This window comes from Phyllostomus hastatus, unplaced genomic scaffold, assembly GCF_019186645.2.
Source record: "Phyllostomus hastatus isolate PE091 unplaced genomic scaffold, TTU_PhHast_1.1 phas_contig_16, whole genome shotgun sequence".
Classification (NCBI taxonomy): domain Eukaryota; kingdom Metazoa; phylum Chordata; class Mammalia; order Chiroptera; family Phyllostomidae; genus Phyllostomus; species Phyllostomus hastatus.
In genome coordinates, this window is record NW_025333643.1 from 20,691,282 (window position 1) to 20,707,898 (window position 16,617).

Sequence of the window (16,617 nt, forward strand, 5' to 3'; positions counted from 1 at the left end):
TTCTGTCTTGTGTACTAAGTGGGAGATGCTGTTTAATTTTGGCCTACAATATGTAACATGTACTCCTCTTTCTAAAATTCAGGAGGCTTAAAAGTAAGAAATAATGGGCTTGTATTAATTATCCCTGTTTTACTGATGAGGCAGTCAGGATTTGAACTCAGGTACCATACAGCCTCTGATTATAACCATAAACCAGAGATGTTTAAATGACATAAAAGTAACATTGTTTTAACATTGCGGGACCTCATGCTTAATGCAGATATGTTTAAGAAAAAAAAGTAAATTGACATAAACAACACAGTATTTATTTTATACAGTTGAACAGGGCACATGGTAAAGCAAGCTATAAAAATTCCAAATTATCTCCAAAGGAATTGGAGATAATTACATGGCTTTTGCTTACATGGCTTACATATTAATTACTCTGGAAAGTTTCTGAACTCTGTTTAGTAGCAGATCTCCTTTCTTGATAGTTTCTTGGTACTGCCAGTTCTTGCTATCAGGTCTATAAATAAATTGAAGAAAAAAAATGAATTGTTTACCAGTCACATTACTCCACAACAATCACTGACCTACTTCACTTAAGAGTGCCCCTTATTCTGGGAGTATTACAAATGATACACAAACTTAAACATACCTGTTGGTTTCCACTATTTCATTCACTTTATCTATTTTGCAGTGTAGTCTCCCTGCAGCAATAAATCTGGAGAGTTCCCTAATTGAGAGGGGAAAAAAAAGCCTTTAGTCTTAGCCTTATAGAAGAACCTTAGAAAAGTATACAATACACTAAATACATGATTCAATTGTCTTTCAAGGTAACATGTAGTTTCCCTCACTCCTTAGCTATTGAGTATGCAGGAGTTGAGATCTTCTTGGATGTTATAGGATTATCCCCAAAGATTAAGTTGTCTATCAGAATAAACATGACCCCTTGGCTGGCGTAGCTCAGTGGATTGAGCACGGGCTACGAACCAAAGCATCGCAGGTTCGATTCCCAGTCAGGGCACATGCCTGGGTTGCAGGCCCGGCCCCCAGCAACTGCACATTGATGTTTCTCTCTCTCTCTCTTTCTTCCTCCCTTCCCTCTCTAAAAATAAATAAATAAAATCTTAGAAAAAAAAAAAAAGGATAAACATGACCCTAGAAGTTCATGCTCAGAGGGAACACAGATGTCAAAGATTGCATTCATAGCAAGTCTTTAGAGCTGCAAAGCACTCAGAGATAAACAGTGAGTTAGAAATACATAAATGACTGACTGAGTAAATAAATAAGATTTACTGGAAGTTTGGGGGTACTTACTAAACTGTCCAGTTTCCTACAACTTAACTATTAAGGAGCAGGTAACTTTCAGGGTTTTCAAAACCCTTCAGGGCATGAAGGGGAAAAAATAATAATATGCTACAATAAATTAGGACCAGGGATGCAAAGATGATGTGTTAATCTATTGCAAATGTGAAAAAGGTATTTTTGAGTATATCCAGTCATTACCCAAACCTCAAAATTAAGACAGTGATTTAAACAGCATGGTTATGGTTACACATATACCTCAAAAACCAGCATCAGTGGCGACACTCTCCAAAGACAGTCTGCCACCACATGACATGGGAGAAAAAGTAAATGGTTAGTAATGTTCAAAAGCTGTATGAAGGGAACTCTATGCTACTAAAGAGAATAAATAGAAAAATGACTCCTTTAAAATAAATATCTATTTAAATTATGTTAAATTTAGAGATTCATATGTCTTTCTAATCAAGAAAAACCAGATTTCAAATAAAAATTATGTAACATATTACTCTTCCAGATACTAAAACATCTTGAGCCAAGCACATTAACATCAACAGAAAAGGGACTCTAAATATTAAGTCAAATTTCTAACAAAAGTGTCACTGCAAATCAATGGGGAAAGGTTAGCTTAATCATTAAATGGTGTTAAGGGAGACTAAGAAACCATGTAACAAAAATGGATAAGCTGGATTATGAAAAGAGAATTTCTACATAGGAAAGAACATACCACCAAAATCAAGTCAAAAACTAAAAGATAATGTGGATAAAAGGATAAAAGAATAAAAGGATTTTTTGCTATATAAATTGGAAAATACTACAAATCAGACAAATGACTCATTAAAACTGCCAATTAAAGCTACAATGAAATGTGACCGTATTGGGCAGAACAAAGTCTAATGCACTGCTGAGGAAGGTCAGAGGCAAACACCATGCCTCATGCTTATTGAACAGCAAGCACTATAACTAGATGAAAAAGTGTACAGTGTGCTACTTTGCTTTGTGATTTGAAAGAAATCAGTATCATAACTAGTTGCTACTGATCAGTCCCTGGTGTAAGACCCACTATGCACTAAGTTATGCTATTGAAGAGTTTAAGCTAGAAGTTATCCTAAACTATTAAGAATGGGAACATGTTTATACAGCCTGCTTTATTTCTACACTCTCAATCAAAGTATACTTGATCCAGCCGCTACAATGTCCATTCCTTCTTTCAACTGCTAGTTTTTGAGTTATATAACTGAGTGACTTTAGGTAAAATCTAAAAATTAACAAAGATCAAAATTGCTTCTAAACTCACTTATATTCATATTCCATGTAAACAGTTGTACCTCTAGAACGCAGCTGCTAAACCCATTTGCAACTCTTGTTCTGGGACTGAAGTACACAGAGAAAATTACAGAATCAAGTTTAATCACACCAGCTTTCTTAGTCCTACCCAACTCTACAAAACAGGAAAGAAAACCTCTGAAGAATCCCGATATTCTGATTTAGGAATAAGATACCAGGGAGCAATATACAGAAAAATACACTGGATCTGACTTACAAGCAAACTGACTCAAAAATGCCCTTTGCTTCTTTCCATCCCATTATCCCCAGATCAGTTTAGGCAGGGGTAAATGAAGAACTCCTTAGGTGCCATTGAAGACCCTGCTTTAGAGCTAACCTGGTATCCCTCCAGGCTTATTTCAGCGGACTTCCCTGTACTTCCCACCACACACTGCATCAAGTACAACTAAGCCACTCATTTCTCAAACACATCCGTAAATTATTTGTGCTATTTCTTCCATCTGGAAAGCCCTTTTCCCCATCACTTCCTATAAAAATCCTAAATATGCAATGACATTTAGTCTAAATGCTCACAAGAAGCTATCTGTAGATGTGTCCATTTCTCAGGCAGTGGCATCAAATACCAACTTCCAGTAATGCTCATTCTGAACTCCATGCTAAGAGTAATCTGGGCAGTTTCCTTTCTGATTCAACAAAGTTTAACTCTCAACACCCAAGGGTTGGCACTGAAGTCCCATTCTCTGCTTTAGAGCTAAACTACCTTTTTCTCATCTCCCTAGGTGATAATCAAACACATCCCAAGATAGTCATATTCCCCAACCTGTGCTTTGCTCCAAACCCTCAGCATGGTGCCTCATATGCAGATGTCTAGTAATGATGACCTGAGTATTTACTGAATAAACTCCTGTGGGATAAATATGCATCCCAATTTCAAACAAAAGACCTACCAACAAAATTGTGGAACACAGCCCATGGACATGATTTCTAAACTTAAACATATCAACAGAAGTAGTGTTTATTCAAATGATGGGCCTCTTCCTTTTCCCAACAGTATTTTACTGAGTCTAAGGAAGTAAAAGCGAAACACTGATGCCGAATTACTGTTCAAACCTACTAAATCAGCCCATTTTCCAAGAAGGATTTCAGGGGTTAATAAAGAATCCAGGAAAACCCAGACTTAAAGCAGGTATCACAGAAATTGAAAAGAAGGCCTTTCTAGGAAACAACAATTAGAGCCAAGTGGTATAGACTTTGTCTCTAGAACTGGTCTGAGAAAACAAAGGAAAAAACTAAATTCAAATACCCTCTACTTTGTACACACTACCTACCTTGAAATGTGCCACCTGCCTTGAATTCAAATGTCACTGTAATGACAAAGAACACTGCAATGTGTCTAATTGGCACTGTCCTGCTTCAGATGTTACACTGATTTTGAGCTTCATTTTGACCCCCCAAAATGATGGCTTCATTATCTCCATATCACATTTAAGAAACTGAGGAAGGGACAGAACCTGACCAAGGCCATACAGCTCTTTACTGGCAGTTAAAATAAGACAGGCCATCCCTCCTTTTCCATGCACTTGCTCACTCCCTTCCACTGATTCATGAAAACCATTCATGATGGCCACTCCCCATCCTTGTAACCAACTCTCTTGGGCAGTCGTCAGACAAATCTCAGAGACTAATTCATTCAGAAATGGAACAGCAAAACCAGCCTAGGGATACCAGTCTTCTTCTAATTATCCTTTGGTAAGGATAATTTTTAAAACACAGAAAAATTACTCTCACTGCCTTTTTTCTTTAAAGGAAGAGAATGAGGTAATCTCTGGTGATGGCTCCATAGAAGTATGGATTACACTTAAGATTTATGCATTTCGCTGAATGCAAATATACCTCAAAAAAAAAAAAAAAAAAGAAAAAAGCCCACAAATACTGATATACATGCTAAAATGTTTAGGGATAAAATGAATAGGCATCTGAAACTTACTTTGAAGTAGTTAAAAAGTAAGATGAACAGATATGTGATGATGAACATGTATGTGATAAAGCAAATTAACAAAATATTATAGAATGAAGGATATATGGGAATTCGCTGTGTAATTCAGAATTTTCTGCACATTTGGAATTTTTCATAAAATATTAGCAAAATACCACTAAAAACAGAAATAGTCTCACTTAAATGAAATGCAGCTTCACTTAAAATAACTACATAAACACCACTTTTTTCAGTGTGGGCCACAGAAAACTACATCATGAACATTTAACAGATCTCTGGGACTCGCTGATCTTGATACCAAATGGACAGACAGCACATTCTAAATGTATATTTCTCAACTCCACTCCCACTACCCTCATCCAAGCCACCGGAAAACTCCATGAGCTACTGAACAGCTCAACTGGTCTCCCTATTCTCTTGGTCTATGTGAGACACAGCAAGAAATCACGTTACTCCCATGCTTAAAATCCTCCAATGGCCACCCCTCCCCCATCACCACTATGCTGCAGTCACACACATCTTTCTATTCCACTTCATTATATCTGCGGACTCATTTCTATCCTAAATTCCCTTTTATATTTAGTTGCTTACTTGCCATTTCTCCAGTACAACTAGAACAAAAGTCCACAGGGATCTAAAACAACACCAACCATGCTATAATGGCTTAGTGAGTATTTCGTAATCATTCATTCACGGGTTACAAGCACCACATTTAACAACCAATTTGACCAGAATTGTGGCAGCACCTAAAAACTGGAAGGCATTATTATCAGAGGAAACATAACCTGTGACATATAAGAGGGATCTAAGCATCATTCCTGTCGTGTCAGTGTAGTTCAGAACAAAGGAACAGAAGATGCCTTTGATAACAAATGGTCTAATACCTTTTGCAAAATCACTTACCCTCTCTACAACTCTTAACAGAAGGGGCACATCATGAAGGCTGGGATGAGAGAGATAGCTGTTTTGATAATAACAATCTTAAGAAAAATTCTTAAGTTTTTTTTTTTACTATTGAGGGAAGCAATGAAAATGGAGAAAACATACAAATTCACATATTAAAAGGCAACTTTAAAAAAACAGTATGATGTAAATTATTTAAACTTACTGATCAATGAATTCCACACCAACACCAAAGGCTTCTGCCATATAGCCGAGGGTTAATGACCTATAGGATTCTAGCAGCTGGCTGTATGCATGAATTCTCATTTCTCTCACATAGTACCGGTAATGAGGAGCAAAAAGCCAGTCCTTTTTCATTTCCTGTTCCACAACAGCTGCAATGAATAAGATGACAAATTATAAGACACTCTCTTTCAAATGAAGAGAGAAACTACAGGACATACTTATAACAGGATAAGAATTAATAGCCTTGATCCATAAAGAGCTATTATAAGTCAATAAGAAAAAAAATAATTGAACAGTAAAATGTACAGAGGATATTAATGAGCAATCCACACAAGTACAAATTATTTTACTGAATAACTACTATATACTACTGCTCTAAATAGAAAGGATATGGCAGTAAACCAAAATACAAGATCACTACTGCCACAGAAACTACATTTTCAAACAGGAGAGAGAGATAAACAAATAAGATACTTTCAGAAACTACCAAGTTCTGTGACATGAACAAAACAGTGACATGACGGAGTGTGAGAGGAGGCCTTCCCCTGGACTAGGGTGGAGAGAAAAGGCCTTTCTGAAGAGCTGGCCAAGCAGAGAGCAAGAAGCACAGAGAAGTACAAATGATGCAAATGTCCCAACGCAGGAAGAGCCCGGCTAAGCTCAAGAATACCAAGGACAGATTCAGAATGTAGCAGGGAGACAGCTACAGGGACATGGAAGGAAATAGAGAGAAAAGAGTCAAGCATATACTTTTGTTTCTGGCTTGAACAAAATAGAAATCCCTGGAGAAGCAGCAGGCTTTGTCTTTGGAAGTGTTTTTGGGGGGAAGGTGGGGAGTGCAATGGGGTTCTTTGGCAGTATTCAAGTGGATTCACATAGTAAACATTGAGTAAAGACATCAAGGAGACAGTTAGGCATGGGTCTGGTGCTCAGTGGAGACAGGAATTGAGGAATCATTACCATTCCAGAAATATTTGATGACAGAATGAAGACAGAGAAAAGGGCAATTACTAAATAAGTCTAGGGCAGTCAGTACTGAGTGGTCTAACAAAGGATGAGTCCATAAAGTTGTGGCAAGCAAAGAATGCTCAACATCAATGCAGACAAGGAAACACAATTTAGCAACGTGAAGATCAATGGCCCTAAACATGAGATGATGCTCATTCTCACTAAAAAATAAAAAGAATCATAAATATCAAACTATTCTTACATACCTTAAACTTATAGAGTGTTATATATCAATTATACCTCAATAAAACTGATAAAAATATGGCAAAGAAAACCTACAGGATGAGGAAAAAAAGTGTTTGCTGGTCAGGATGGATCACATCCATAATCTCTACATAAAATATCTTCTTACAACTTTTATGTGCCATTTAAAAGGAGACTAAGCCCTGACTGGTATGGCTCAGTTGGTTGGATGTCGGTCTGCAAAGCAAAAGGACATTGGTTTGATTCCCACTTAGGGCATGGGCCTGGGTTGCAGGTGTGTCAGGGTGTGTAGAGGAGGTAACAGATTCATATTTCTCTCTCATTGATGTTTCTCACTCTCCTTCTCCCTCCCTTTCCCTAAAAAAGACTAAAAAGTTCAATGAAAAAATTCTTTAGCAAAAAAAAAAAAAAAGCATGAAATATCACTAAAATTACTTTTCTCAAACTGGCTAAGGGTATGAGGGGAAGGGGACAGATTCTCTCAAATGATGTTAATGTGAGAGAAGTAGAAACTGTGTTAATGTAAAATGGCACAATATATCTGGAGGGCAGCAGTGATCAAGAAGAAATGTATTTACCCTTTGCAAAATTAATTTTCTTAATTTTTTTCCTAAGCAAATAACAAGCAAAATTGGAAAAGATGCATTGTAAATGAGTGTTCAAAAAAAACAAGGTTGCTTATAACAGGGAAAAATTGAAAATAATTTTTTTAGATGTTATTTCCTTTTTTCTTTCTTTTTTTAGAGAGACGGGAAGGGAGGGAGAAAAAGAGGGAGAGTAACATTGACAGGTTACCTCTTGTACACCCGCAACTGGGGCCCTCGTCCACCTCCCAGGCATGTGCCCTGAGTGGAGATCAAACCAGAGACCTTTCAGTTTGCAGACCAGCACTCAATCCACTGAGCTATACCAGCTAGAGCTGAAAACATAATTTTTTTACCAGTAGAGGATGGAGTATGGTGCTTCTAATACAATGAAGTACTAGAAATGGAAGCTCCAAGGCATGCCATCTGTCCTATCTGCCACTACACACATACTCGGTGCCTGATGCATGACAGTCACTTAAAACTCAATCACCAGCTATTTGAATAATGACATGAAGATACATACATTATATTGCAAAGAGAAAAAAAGCTACTTAGAAAACACATAAAATATATCCATGTTTAAAGGTGTTTCATGTATGTCTCCCTGGACACTATCGCCCTGAAGAACACACTTGAAACCTGCTAATGGCAGTTGACTCTAGAGAAAGGACCATGGCAATCATGGGTTTGGAAAGGTCTTTTTCCTCTTTAAATGATACTGCCTGAAATTTTTCCACATGTACATAGAACCTTGGTTTTTGGGTGGTGTTTTGTTTTTGTTTTTTAAAGCACACGTAAGTGAATAAAAGGTCGCAAAGGACATACAACAAAATCTTAAAATGGCTATCTTGGGGAGAATTTTATGTGTGAATAAATGTGTGTATGGATTTGGGGATAGGATGATACAAGACCTCTCACTTGCTCAGTTTAATTTTTAAAAACAATCAGGTATTACATTAAAAAGGATGCTATTTCCTTTTTTATATGAAATATTTTAAAGCCTATGTCTATGAATATTTGGAGAAGCAGTCTTACAAAACCAACCATACAAACCCTAGGGTCTCACTCAGTACACTAAAAGAACAAATAATACAAATAATGATGACTATGTCACGTAAAGAAAATTTAACTATACTTCTGGGAAATGTAAAAAATTGGTAAAGATAAAAATTTTCATCCAAAGTGTTGAAATAAAAGGTTAACTGCAATGGGCAGGGTAGAAACCCTAACAATTCAGGTTTCCAAAAACCATCAATTTCATTACATTCGGATAGCATCCCTGCACCTCCATTTTCCTCTTTGATTTAATTAATGCAGCAGACATACATGGAGCACTCAATAACATACCAGGCTGTGCTGGTGCTGCAGTCACTACAAATGTTTAAAAAAAGCATCAAGTCTGCTCCCGGTAACTTGTTAGCAGAATAGACAAACTCTCAGAAAAAAAAAATCACAAAATATGCTAGGTTTTAAAAGGGGGGCATACTGGCTTCAGCTGGTATAGGCTCAGTGGACTGACCGTGGGCCTGTGAGCCAAAGGATCGCCAGTTCAATTTCCAATCAGGGCACATGCCCGGGTTGCGGGCCAGGTCACCGGTAGGGGGCATGTGAGAGGCAACCACACATTGATGTTTCCCTCTCGCTCCCTTCTCCTCTCTCTAAAAATAAACAAATAAATCTTTAAAAATAAAAAGGGGACATATAGCCAATAAGAATAGAGAAAAAATGCTCAAAATCATTAGTCATCAGGGAAATGCAAATCAAAATCACAAGGTATCACTTCACACCTACTGAGAAGGCTATTATTAAACAGATACAATAATAAGGATTAGATGTGGGGAAATCTGAATTCTCACACATCACTGGTGGGAATGTAAAATGGTATAGTGGCTTTGGAAAAGTCTGGCAGTTCCTCAATGTTAATTGAAGAGTTACCATATGACACAGTAATTCCACTACCAGGTGTACTGCCAGGAGAAATGAAAATATATTCACATAAAAACATGTATGCAAATATTCGTTACAACGTATTTCTAAAGGCTAAAAACTGTAGACAAAACTGTAGACAACCCAAATGTTCATCAACTAAAGATGAGAAAAATAAAATATGGTACATCCATTCAATGACCTATCGCTCAGCCATAAAACTAAATGAAGCACTGACAGATGACACATGCTACAACATGGATGACCTGTGAGAGCACTGTGCTGGTGGAAGAAGCCAGGCACAAAAGGCCAATGTCCAGAGGCAGAAAGGTTAGTGGTTGCCAGGGACTAGGGGTAGGAATAGGAAGTCACTTCCCTTCGGGCTAATGAAGATGGTCTATAGCTGGCAGCAATGATCGCACAACCTTGTCCATATACTAAAACTAATGTATTTTACTTTAAAGTGGTGAATTTCATGGCATATAATTTATGAGGGGAGGACCCAAAACAAAACCATGGAATTTATTTATAAAAAAATTGTGTATCCTTATATGTTTAAACTGCCATCACTTACAAAGTACTTTCCATTTGATAAAATAAACCTATCAAGACTTTTTTCCAACTGCTCAACGGTTTTTGAACTTGTCAATTTTGATGCCTTTTAGTGCTTCTGCCATTTTTGTTTCACCTCTTCCATACTGGTAAAATATTTCCCTTTGAGAACTTTTTTCATCCCAGGAAACAAAAGAAAGATCACTTGGGGCAAGATTGGGTGAATAGGGAGGTTGGGACTTGGGGGTCATGCTGTTTTTGGTCAAAAACTGAACACTCAGGGTGGTGTAGGCAGATGCACTCATAAATCACCCATCATGAAATGGGCAAATATGTTGAGTCTTCAAAAAAAAAATTCACTGAAGCCAAATGCAGCCTCTCACAACTATGCCAGCTAGTACACTGACACAGATGGGTTCCTAGAACACTCACCTAGTGGGGAAAGCCTGTACTACAAGGGACCCACCATCCAGAAGATAACTTTAGTTTTTTGGGGGGGTCCCCTCTTGTATATCTCAAAAACAAACAAAAAAAAGGAGAGGAAGGGGTAATAAAATAAGGGCTCTAGTAATGCAGAGAAGTTACTTGTTCTGATGAAAGAAAACTCCGCATTTGAACAGAGTAATGACTATGAGCATTAGAAAGGGAGAAGAGCAATTCTGCCATAAAACCTTGTGGGAAATGCATCCATGTATGCACAAGAAGATAAAGCCAAGCAAGTAATTCAGCACGCCTGAAGAGCATTGTTCCCACATTACATCAGATAAAAACTATGAATTCTCATAAAGCTGCCTAACATTTATGCATGGAGAAAGCACTCCATAAACACTGGGCCAAAACTCACTCCAAAAGAGAATGACCATCACTTGGAGTGTTTCCCACTCCAATTCTGGGGAATGCTACCTCCCCATTTAACCAAATACTTTCTGAAATTTGCAGCACGAACAATGAAATAGAGGGAAGGGCAAAAGTAGGTTTATAGTTGTTCATATGGAAAATACAATAATTAATAATAGTACAAAAAATAAACTCTGTGTTTTACATACTCCTAACTATATACCTACTTTTGCCCACCCCTGTATGTCAATTCCAAGTTCTTTAAGTTTTAGAAGGACATTTGGGAAGGACCCCTGGGTTGACTCTACACAAGTTCATTCTTTTGTGATCTTAGCAATTCGTGTTCATTGTAGGAAACTGAATGGTCTGGCTGCAGGAAGGAGTGTGGACAAGAGGAAAAACAAGCACATTAATGTAAATAGAACCACTGTAAACTAGCTCCAGAGGGACACCACAAGTATTTTCAACAGAGTATTTTCTCCACCTACAGCCCTTGAAAGTGATCTGCAAATCAGCACGAAGATTTAGCTACTGCACAAAGAATAACCCATTGGTGAATTCAGAGCTCAATTAATTATCATCCCATTAGGAGATTAAGAATTCCCTCACACCTTTCCCTATAAAACTCAGTAAATAGAACCATTTGCTCACTCTGCCCTACACCTCCTTAAGACTCTAAACTAAGGGGTCTGGCAAACTTCCTCAGCAAAGGTCCAGACACTAACAACTTTTAGCCATTGAGACCCATTAGGTCTCTGCCACGCATTCTTGTCTCCTTCTTCTTTGAATAATCCTTTAAAATGTAAGCATTAATCTCACCTCCTGAGCAGTGTAAAAACAGGTCATAGTCTGCTGACCCCTCTCTAAACAAAACAGGGCAAAAGATTAGCCACACTGTTCAAAGACCTAGAGCTATCTGTACACTATTTTTTTTATATATGTGAAAAGCCATCTTAGGTTCTCTGCCAAAGGGATCAGGAATAAGACAAAGACAGATCATCAAAACAAGCAACTCTATCCTTACCTAATGACTGGAAGAAAACTGAGTAACGACATTCATAGAGTGAAAACAGGTATTGCCGAACTGCTGGAAGACTGTGCAACACTTCAAGAATCTCTGCTCCTTTAATAACCTAGGAATTTTTTTAAAAGACAAAGGTATGCTTCAATGATTTTTATGTATTTAAGTTAGACAAGCATGAAATAAACTTTAAATATGAATATTAAAGATTCAGTCATTACCTTTTCCCTGAGATCTGGTCTTTCTAAGGCAATCATGCTGACATAGACAGTGTAAGTCACAAAGGTTTTATAATCCATCAGCTCATAGGATGTAAAGGTTGAAACAGTATCAAGGAAGAGTTCAGCTGCCTGTTTGAAATCACGAATAGCCACACAATAAAGACCTTGATATACTTTTAGGCGGTTTCTCCTGTCCCAGTCTCCTCCTTCCTCTATTAAGCTATAAAATAAAAATCAGTAAGATCATAATCTGGAAGTAAACAATGCTACTTTTTACAAGTTTGTGTTATTTTCAAAGAGAAAACAACTTTTAACAACTTGAACCAAGAGGATATTTAAAGAAAGTATTATACTAAATATATCAATTATTTGACCAAATTTAATAACTGTAGTGGGAAAAGAATAGGCAAATTTCTTAATCTTATTTATAGCATCATAATTTAGAGGGAATATATCCCCACTGCCAAAAAGTACCTTTTGGCCTTTTCTGTGTTTCGTGTGATGAGATCATTATCCATATAAAATAAGCCAATCCTAAGGAGATAGAACACAATGTCTAGTCGATGACCCAGTGCCACAGTTTTGTCATACGTCTTGCGAAAGGCTGTCAGAGCACCCTCCTATCAAAAAAAAAAAAAGGGCAAAAGGTGAGAAAAGATAGCTATTTGCTGTCTGGTATTTTCTTAACAAGGGATGGCATGGGCACGGTACAGGTAGTAGAGAGAAAACATGAATTGGCCATGAATTGATCTTTGTTGAAGCTGGGTGATAACTGCAGAGGTCATTATGCTGTTCTCTCCACTTGCATGAAGTACAAAAAAATCCCCATGATATATGCCTAAGCATATACTTATATTCTATCCAGAAGAAAATATAACAAAACATAATTTACTCACAATTGTTTCTATATTCTCTTTCCCACTCCCACATATTTAATAGTTTTCTCTTTAACAATTATAATATACTACGTTAAAATTACTATAAGTTATTCATATCACTTAAAGGGTAATGGAAATTTTATCTTAGTCACTATTATTAGAATACAACTGAGTATTTAAATGTACAATTTTATCTCAAAGTATGGTGGAATAAAGTGTTTCCATTGCTTTCAAATATAAACATGGATAAAATCATGTGTTTATACTTGGTACTTTCTAGTATGTATTTAATTTTGTTTTATGTAATTATTAGTTATGCCTCATAAATTTATAAAAGGGACTGGCAGGATAGTAATGGGCACTCCCAGCACTCAGATCTTGGCTTATTAACACTATCTCCACCAGGGATCCTAGGAAAAATAGATGATTCCAGGTTTGAAAAGCAAAATAACAGGTGAACCTGTAGTATCTTGCTGTATGACTAATGAAATCATGTTAAAAGGACAAAGAAGCCTTCTTGAAGGAGCTTCCATGAACAAATTTGAAACAAATTGAGCACAATGAAGAATAATAACTATAATCAGTGGTAACACAGTCAACAATAAAAATACATTAAGCCCATTATTTAGTAATTGTTAAAAAAAAAGAAAGAAGAGAGTCAACAGGAAGAAAAAAGCTGTTCTTTTTAGATAACATCACTTGAAAAGCATACAAAATTAGAACATCACCAGTTTACAACCCCGAACATGTTCTCCTTGAAATTCCTCAAGGCCTGAATCAAGAGTGTATGTAAGTTTCTCACTCATATGTAATAATGTATCCTCTTTAAAAGCAAACCATCTACACACAACCTAGAAAACCACACAAACCACAAACCACACAAAGAGCTAATGAGCTCTTTTCTAAATGTTTTTTATTTTCCAAATTTTTACCATGACCAAATCTTAAATTATCATCATCATAAGAAAACTCACTTTAAATTTAAATTTAATTAACATTTAAGCATTTTGTGCCAGATACTGGTCTTAAGATCTTTACCTCTATTTTGTATCCTCATCAGTAGGAACCATCATTATCCCTATTTATAGATGAAAAAACTAAGGGTCCCAGCAAACCATAATTGCTGAAACCAGAAATTGAACCTCTCTGATCCGAGAGCCCCAATATATTATTTTTTAATATTAATGTCATGTCATCTGTCATCTAAATACTTTAGGGTACAGTGCTCAAAATTAAGGACCCTCAAATCCCATCTTCTTAACCACTGTTACACAACTACTAAATTTAAAAAAAAATTTAAAGATTCAACACTGTTGCATATCCTTCTCATGCACTTATAGTGGAGTATAAATTAGGCAAGCTGCTAAGTGCAAAAACTGGCCACACATATTAAGATACAAATTGTTCCCTGTCCCAGAAATTTCATTTCCCAGAATATACCCTAGAGAAATATTAGCATATATATAAAATGTGTGTGTATATATATATACAAGGAAGCATATACAAGCATGTTTTCACAGCTGCAGCTTGTAATCGCAAAAACAGCTGAAAACAACATACTGTATGTGTCCATCAATAAATAGCTGAATAGCTAAGTAAATTATGGCATAACCCTGCAATGGACTATTAGCTAGCAGTTAACCAGAATGAGCAAGATTTATGTATATGAATATGGAAAGATCACTCAGAAATAATACTGAATGAAAAAGTAAACAGGACAAGAATACACCATTTATTTTTTAAAAATTCAAACACAACACTAGCTAATCTCTACAGGTATACACATGCCTGTAAATGTACAATAAAATAACTAAAAGGTTACCTTTGAGGAGGTATGGAATACAGAAAGATCTAATAGAGCTTTAACATTAGCGACAATATTTTAGTTTCTTATGAAAAGACTACTACTTGTGTAAATAATTTTAAAAATCCACCAGAACCAATGCCTCCTAACCAAGATACATGAGAAAAGTGAACTATTGAGAAAAATTCCAATTTTGTAAAAGCAGTAAAAAAAACAAAAATCTCTGCTTGTTCACTTAAGTTTTTATTGGTGTTGAGAAGAGGAAGAACACACAGCTGGCTGCTTGCTGTGTGGGGGGCAGGTGATAGGGTGTAGCAAGACTACTTTTTATTTATTTTTGTACAGATTCGCTAGTTCAGGGAAGCATGTTACCTTCGTAACTTCTTAAGCAGTAACTTGATTTTTAAAATAAGACATTATTAACCTACAGTAGTGCCCATTCTAGACTATAAGAAGAGGGGAAACCATCTCTACTCACTTTGTCACCTATCCGGCACAGGTACTCAGCCTTTGCCATCATTGCATCGCGGATTTCGCTCTCTCCGAGATTCTTCTCTGCATCTTCCAGCTCCTCGTCCAAACGTTTTAACTCTTCTTCATTTGCCTTCTTCATCTTATTAAGCAGGTCCATGTCCACCTGCCAGTCAAGGGATTTGCACAAAGCTTCATAATAAGGAGCCATGTCTGAGAGCCAAAAAAAGAGACATGACTTATAAGTGGGACAGCCCTCTTACCCTTTAGTCAGTGTCCACTCAATTCTTCCACCCATATCCCACCCACGACAAGAAAGGAATGAGGTAGCGCTTGGTAAAGGGCTGGGCAAAACGCAAACGCTTGCTGCTGGCAGGTTTGCAGCATCAGGGCCAATCCTGGCACCGCCAACCTCTGCCAGGGCTGGGTGGAGGGCAATTCTCGATTAGCTCTTGACCGTTAGTGTTCCAAGGCAGTCTTCACGCAAGGGAAAGGGTAAGCTTGTTGTTACACGACTAAGATACGTATGTACAGGTCAGTGCCACTGACTACTACGAAGGACTGTAGGAACCGACCCCAAATTTCCCCTTTACACAGAAAGCCCAACTCCCCGCGCTGGACTACACCTAGCCGAGGACCACTCGCCAATGACAGGAAGTCATGAGCCACAGTTCTGTACCTAGCACCGGGCTCAATACCGCAGGACTTCCCCGCAAGCTGCTTTCAGAAGGGAAGGGAGCACAGGCCGCTAAGAGCAAGGCCGGAGATCCCCTAAGGCACACAAACAAAAGTTAAGATCTTTAAGGTCTGAAAAAGCAGGCCTGGTCTCGGGGGACCCGTGAGGAAAGGGGTCATCCCGGGATCCGGAGTCCCGTCGGAAAAAGAACCACGAAGGCTCCGGAGCGCGGGGCCAACCCAGGCCTAGGCCGCTGACTCGGCTAGCGCGGGCCTTACTGTTATCGCGGACGGCCTCCATCAGCTCATCGCGCACGGCTGCGTCCCCGCGGTGCTGCGGCAGGCTGAGCAGGAAGCGCAGCTGCGCGATGCGCAAGTCGGGGTTCTTGGGTAGCCCCTCTTCCTCCAGGTTTTCCAGCGGCATATCGACGGCGGAAAGAAGGATTCGAGAAAAGCAACTTTACGACGACGCGAGGGGGCGGCGGAAGCGGGAGAAGTCGGCGAGTGCGCCCTCCAGCCGCCAGCCCGGCTTCCGGTCCCGGCTCTACCTCCACCAGCTAGCGACCCCTGCTGGAGATATCCCGCGACGTCTCATTCGGCCAGGAGTCAGGATGCGTTTGGCTGTCCCTTTCCATCGCTCTCCACCCCGCGAGTGCCCAACTCTAAAGTTCGATTTTGTGAACCTCTTCCTCCACACCTTTTTAGCCCTTTTATTTTTCATTCCGTTTGCAATTGATA

At 38.2% G+C, this 16,617-nt stretch overlaps 1 protein-coding gene across 1 annotated transcript; it reads right to left on the bottom strand.

The window, feature by feature from the left end:
* Window positions 1-283: 283 nt before the first annotated feature.
* Window positions 284-16,383, bottom strand: PSMD6 (proteasome 26S subunit, non-ATPase 6). Its single transcript, XM_045832272.1, has 8 exons — window positions 16,159-16,383; window positions 15,212-15,417; window positions 12,526-12,671; window positions 12,052-12,271; window positions 11,834-11,942; window positions 5,676-5,844; window positions 638-715; window positions 284-505 (listed from the first exon to the last, which is right to left on the bottom strand). The coding sequence occupies exons 1-8, from the start codon at window positions 16,301-16,303 to the stop codon at window positions 409-411; spliced, it is 1,170 nt and encodes a 389-aa protein (XP_045688228.1). The 5' UTR covers window positions 16,304-16,383; the 3' UTR covers window positions 284-408.
* Between the last annotated feature and the right edge of the window lie 234 nt (window positions 16,384-16,617).

Excerpts from the sequence above, each read along its gene's own strand:
- PSMD6 (XM_045832272.1), bottom strand. The coding sequence starts at position 16,303 with ATGCCGCTGGAAAACCTGGAGGAAGAGGGGCTACCCAAGAACCCCGAC. Across the intron at positions 15,418-16,158 it reads GGAGGCCGTCCGCGATAACA|ACATGGCTCCTTATTATGAA; the intron begins GTAAGGCCCGCG and ends TTTGGCTCTCAG. Across the intron at positions 5,845-11,833 it reads AGTTTTCTTCCAGTCATTAG|CTGTTGTGGAACAGGAAATG; the intron begins GTAAGGATAGAG and ends TATTCATTGCAG.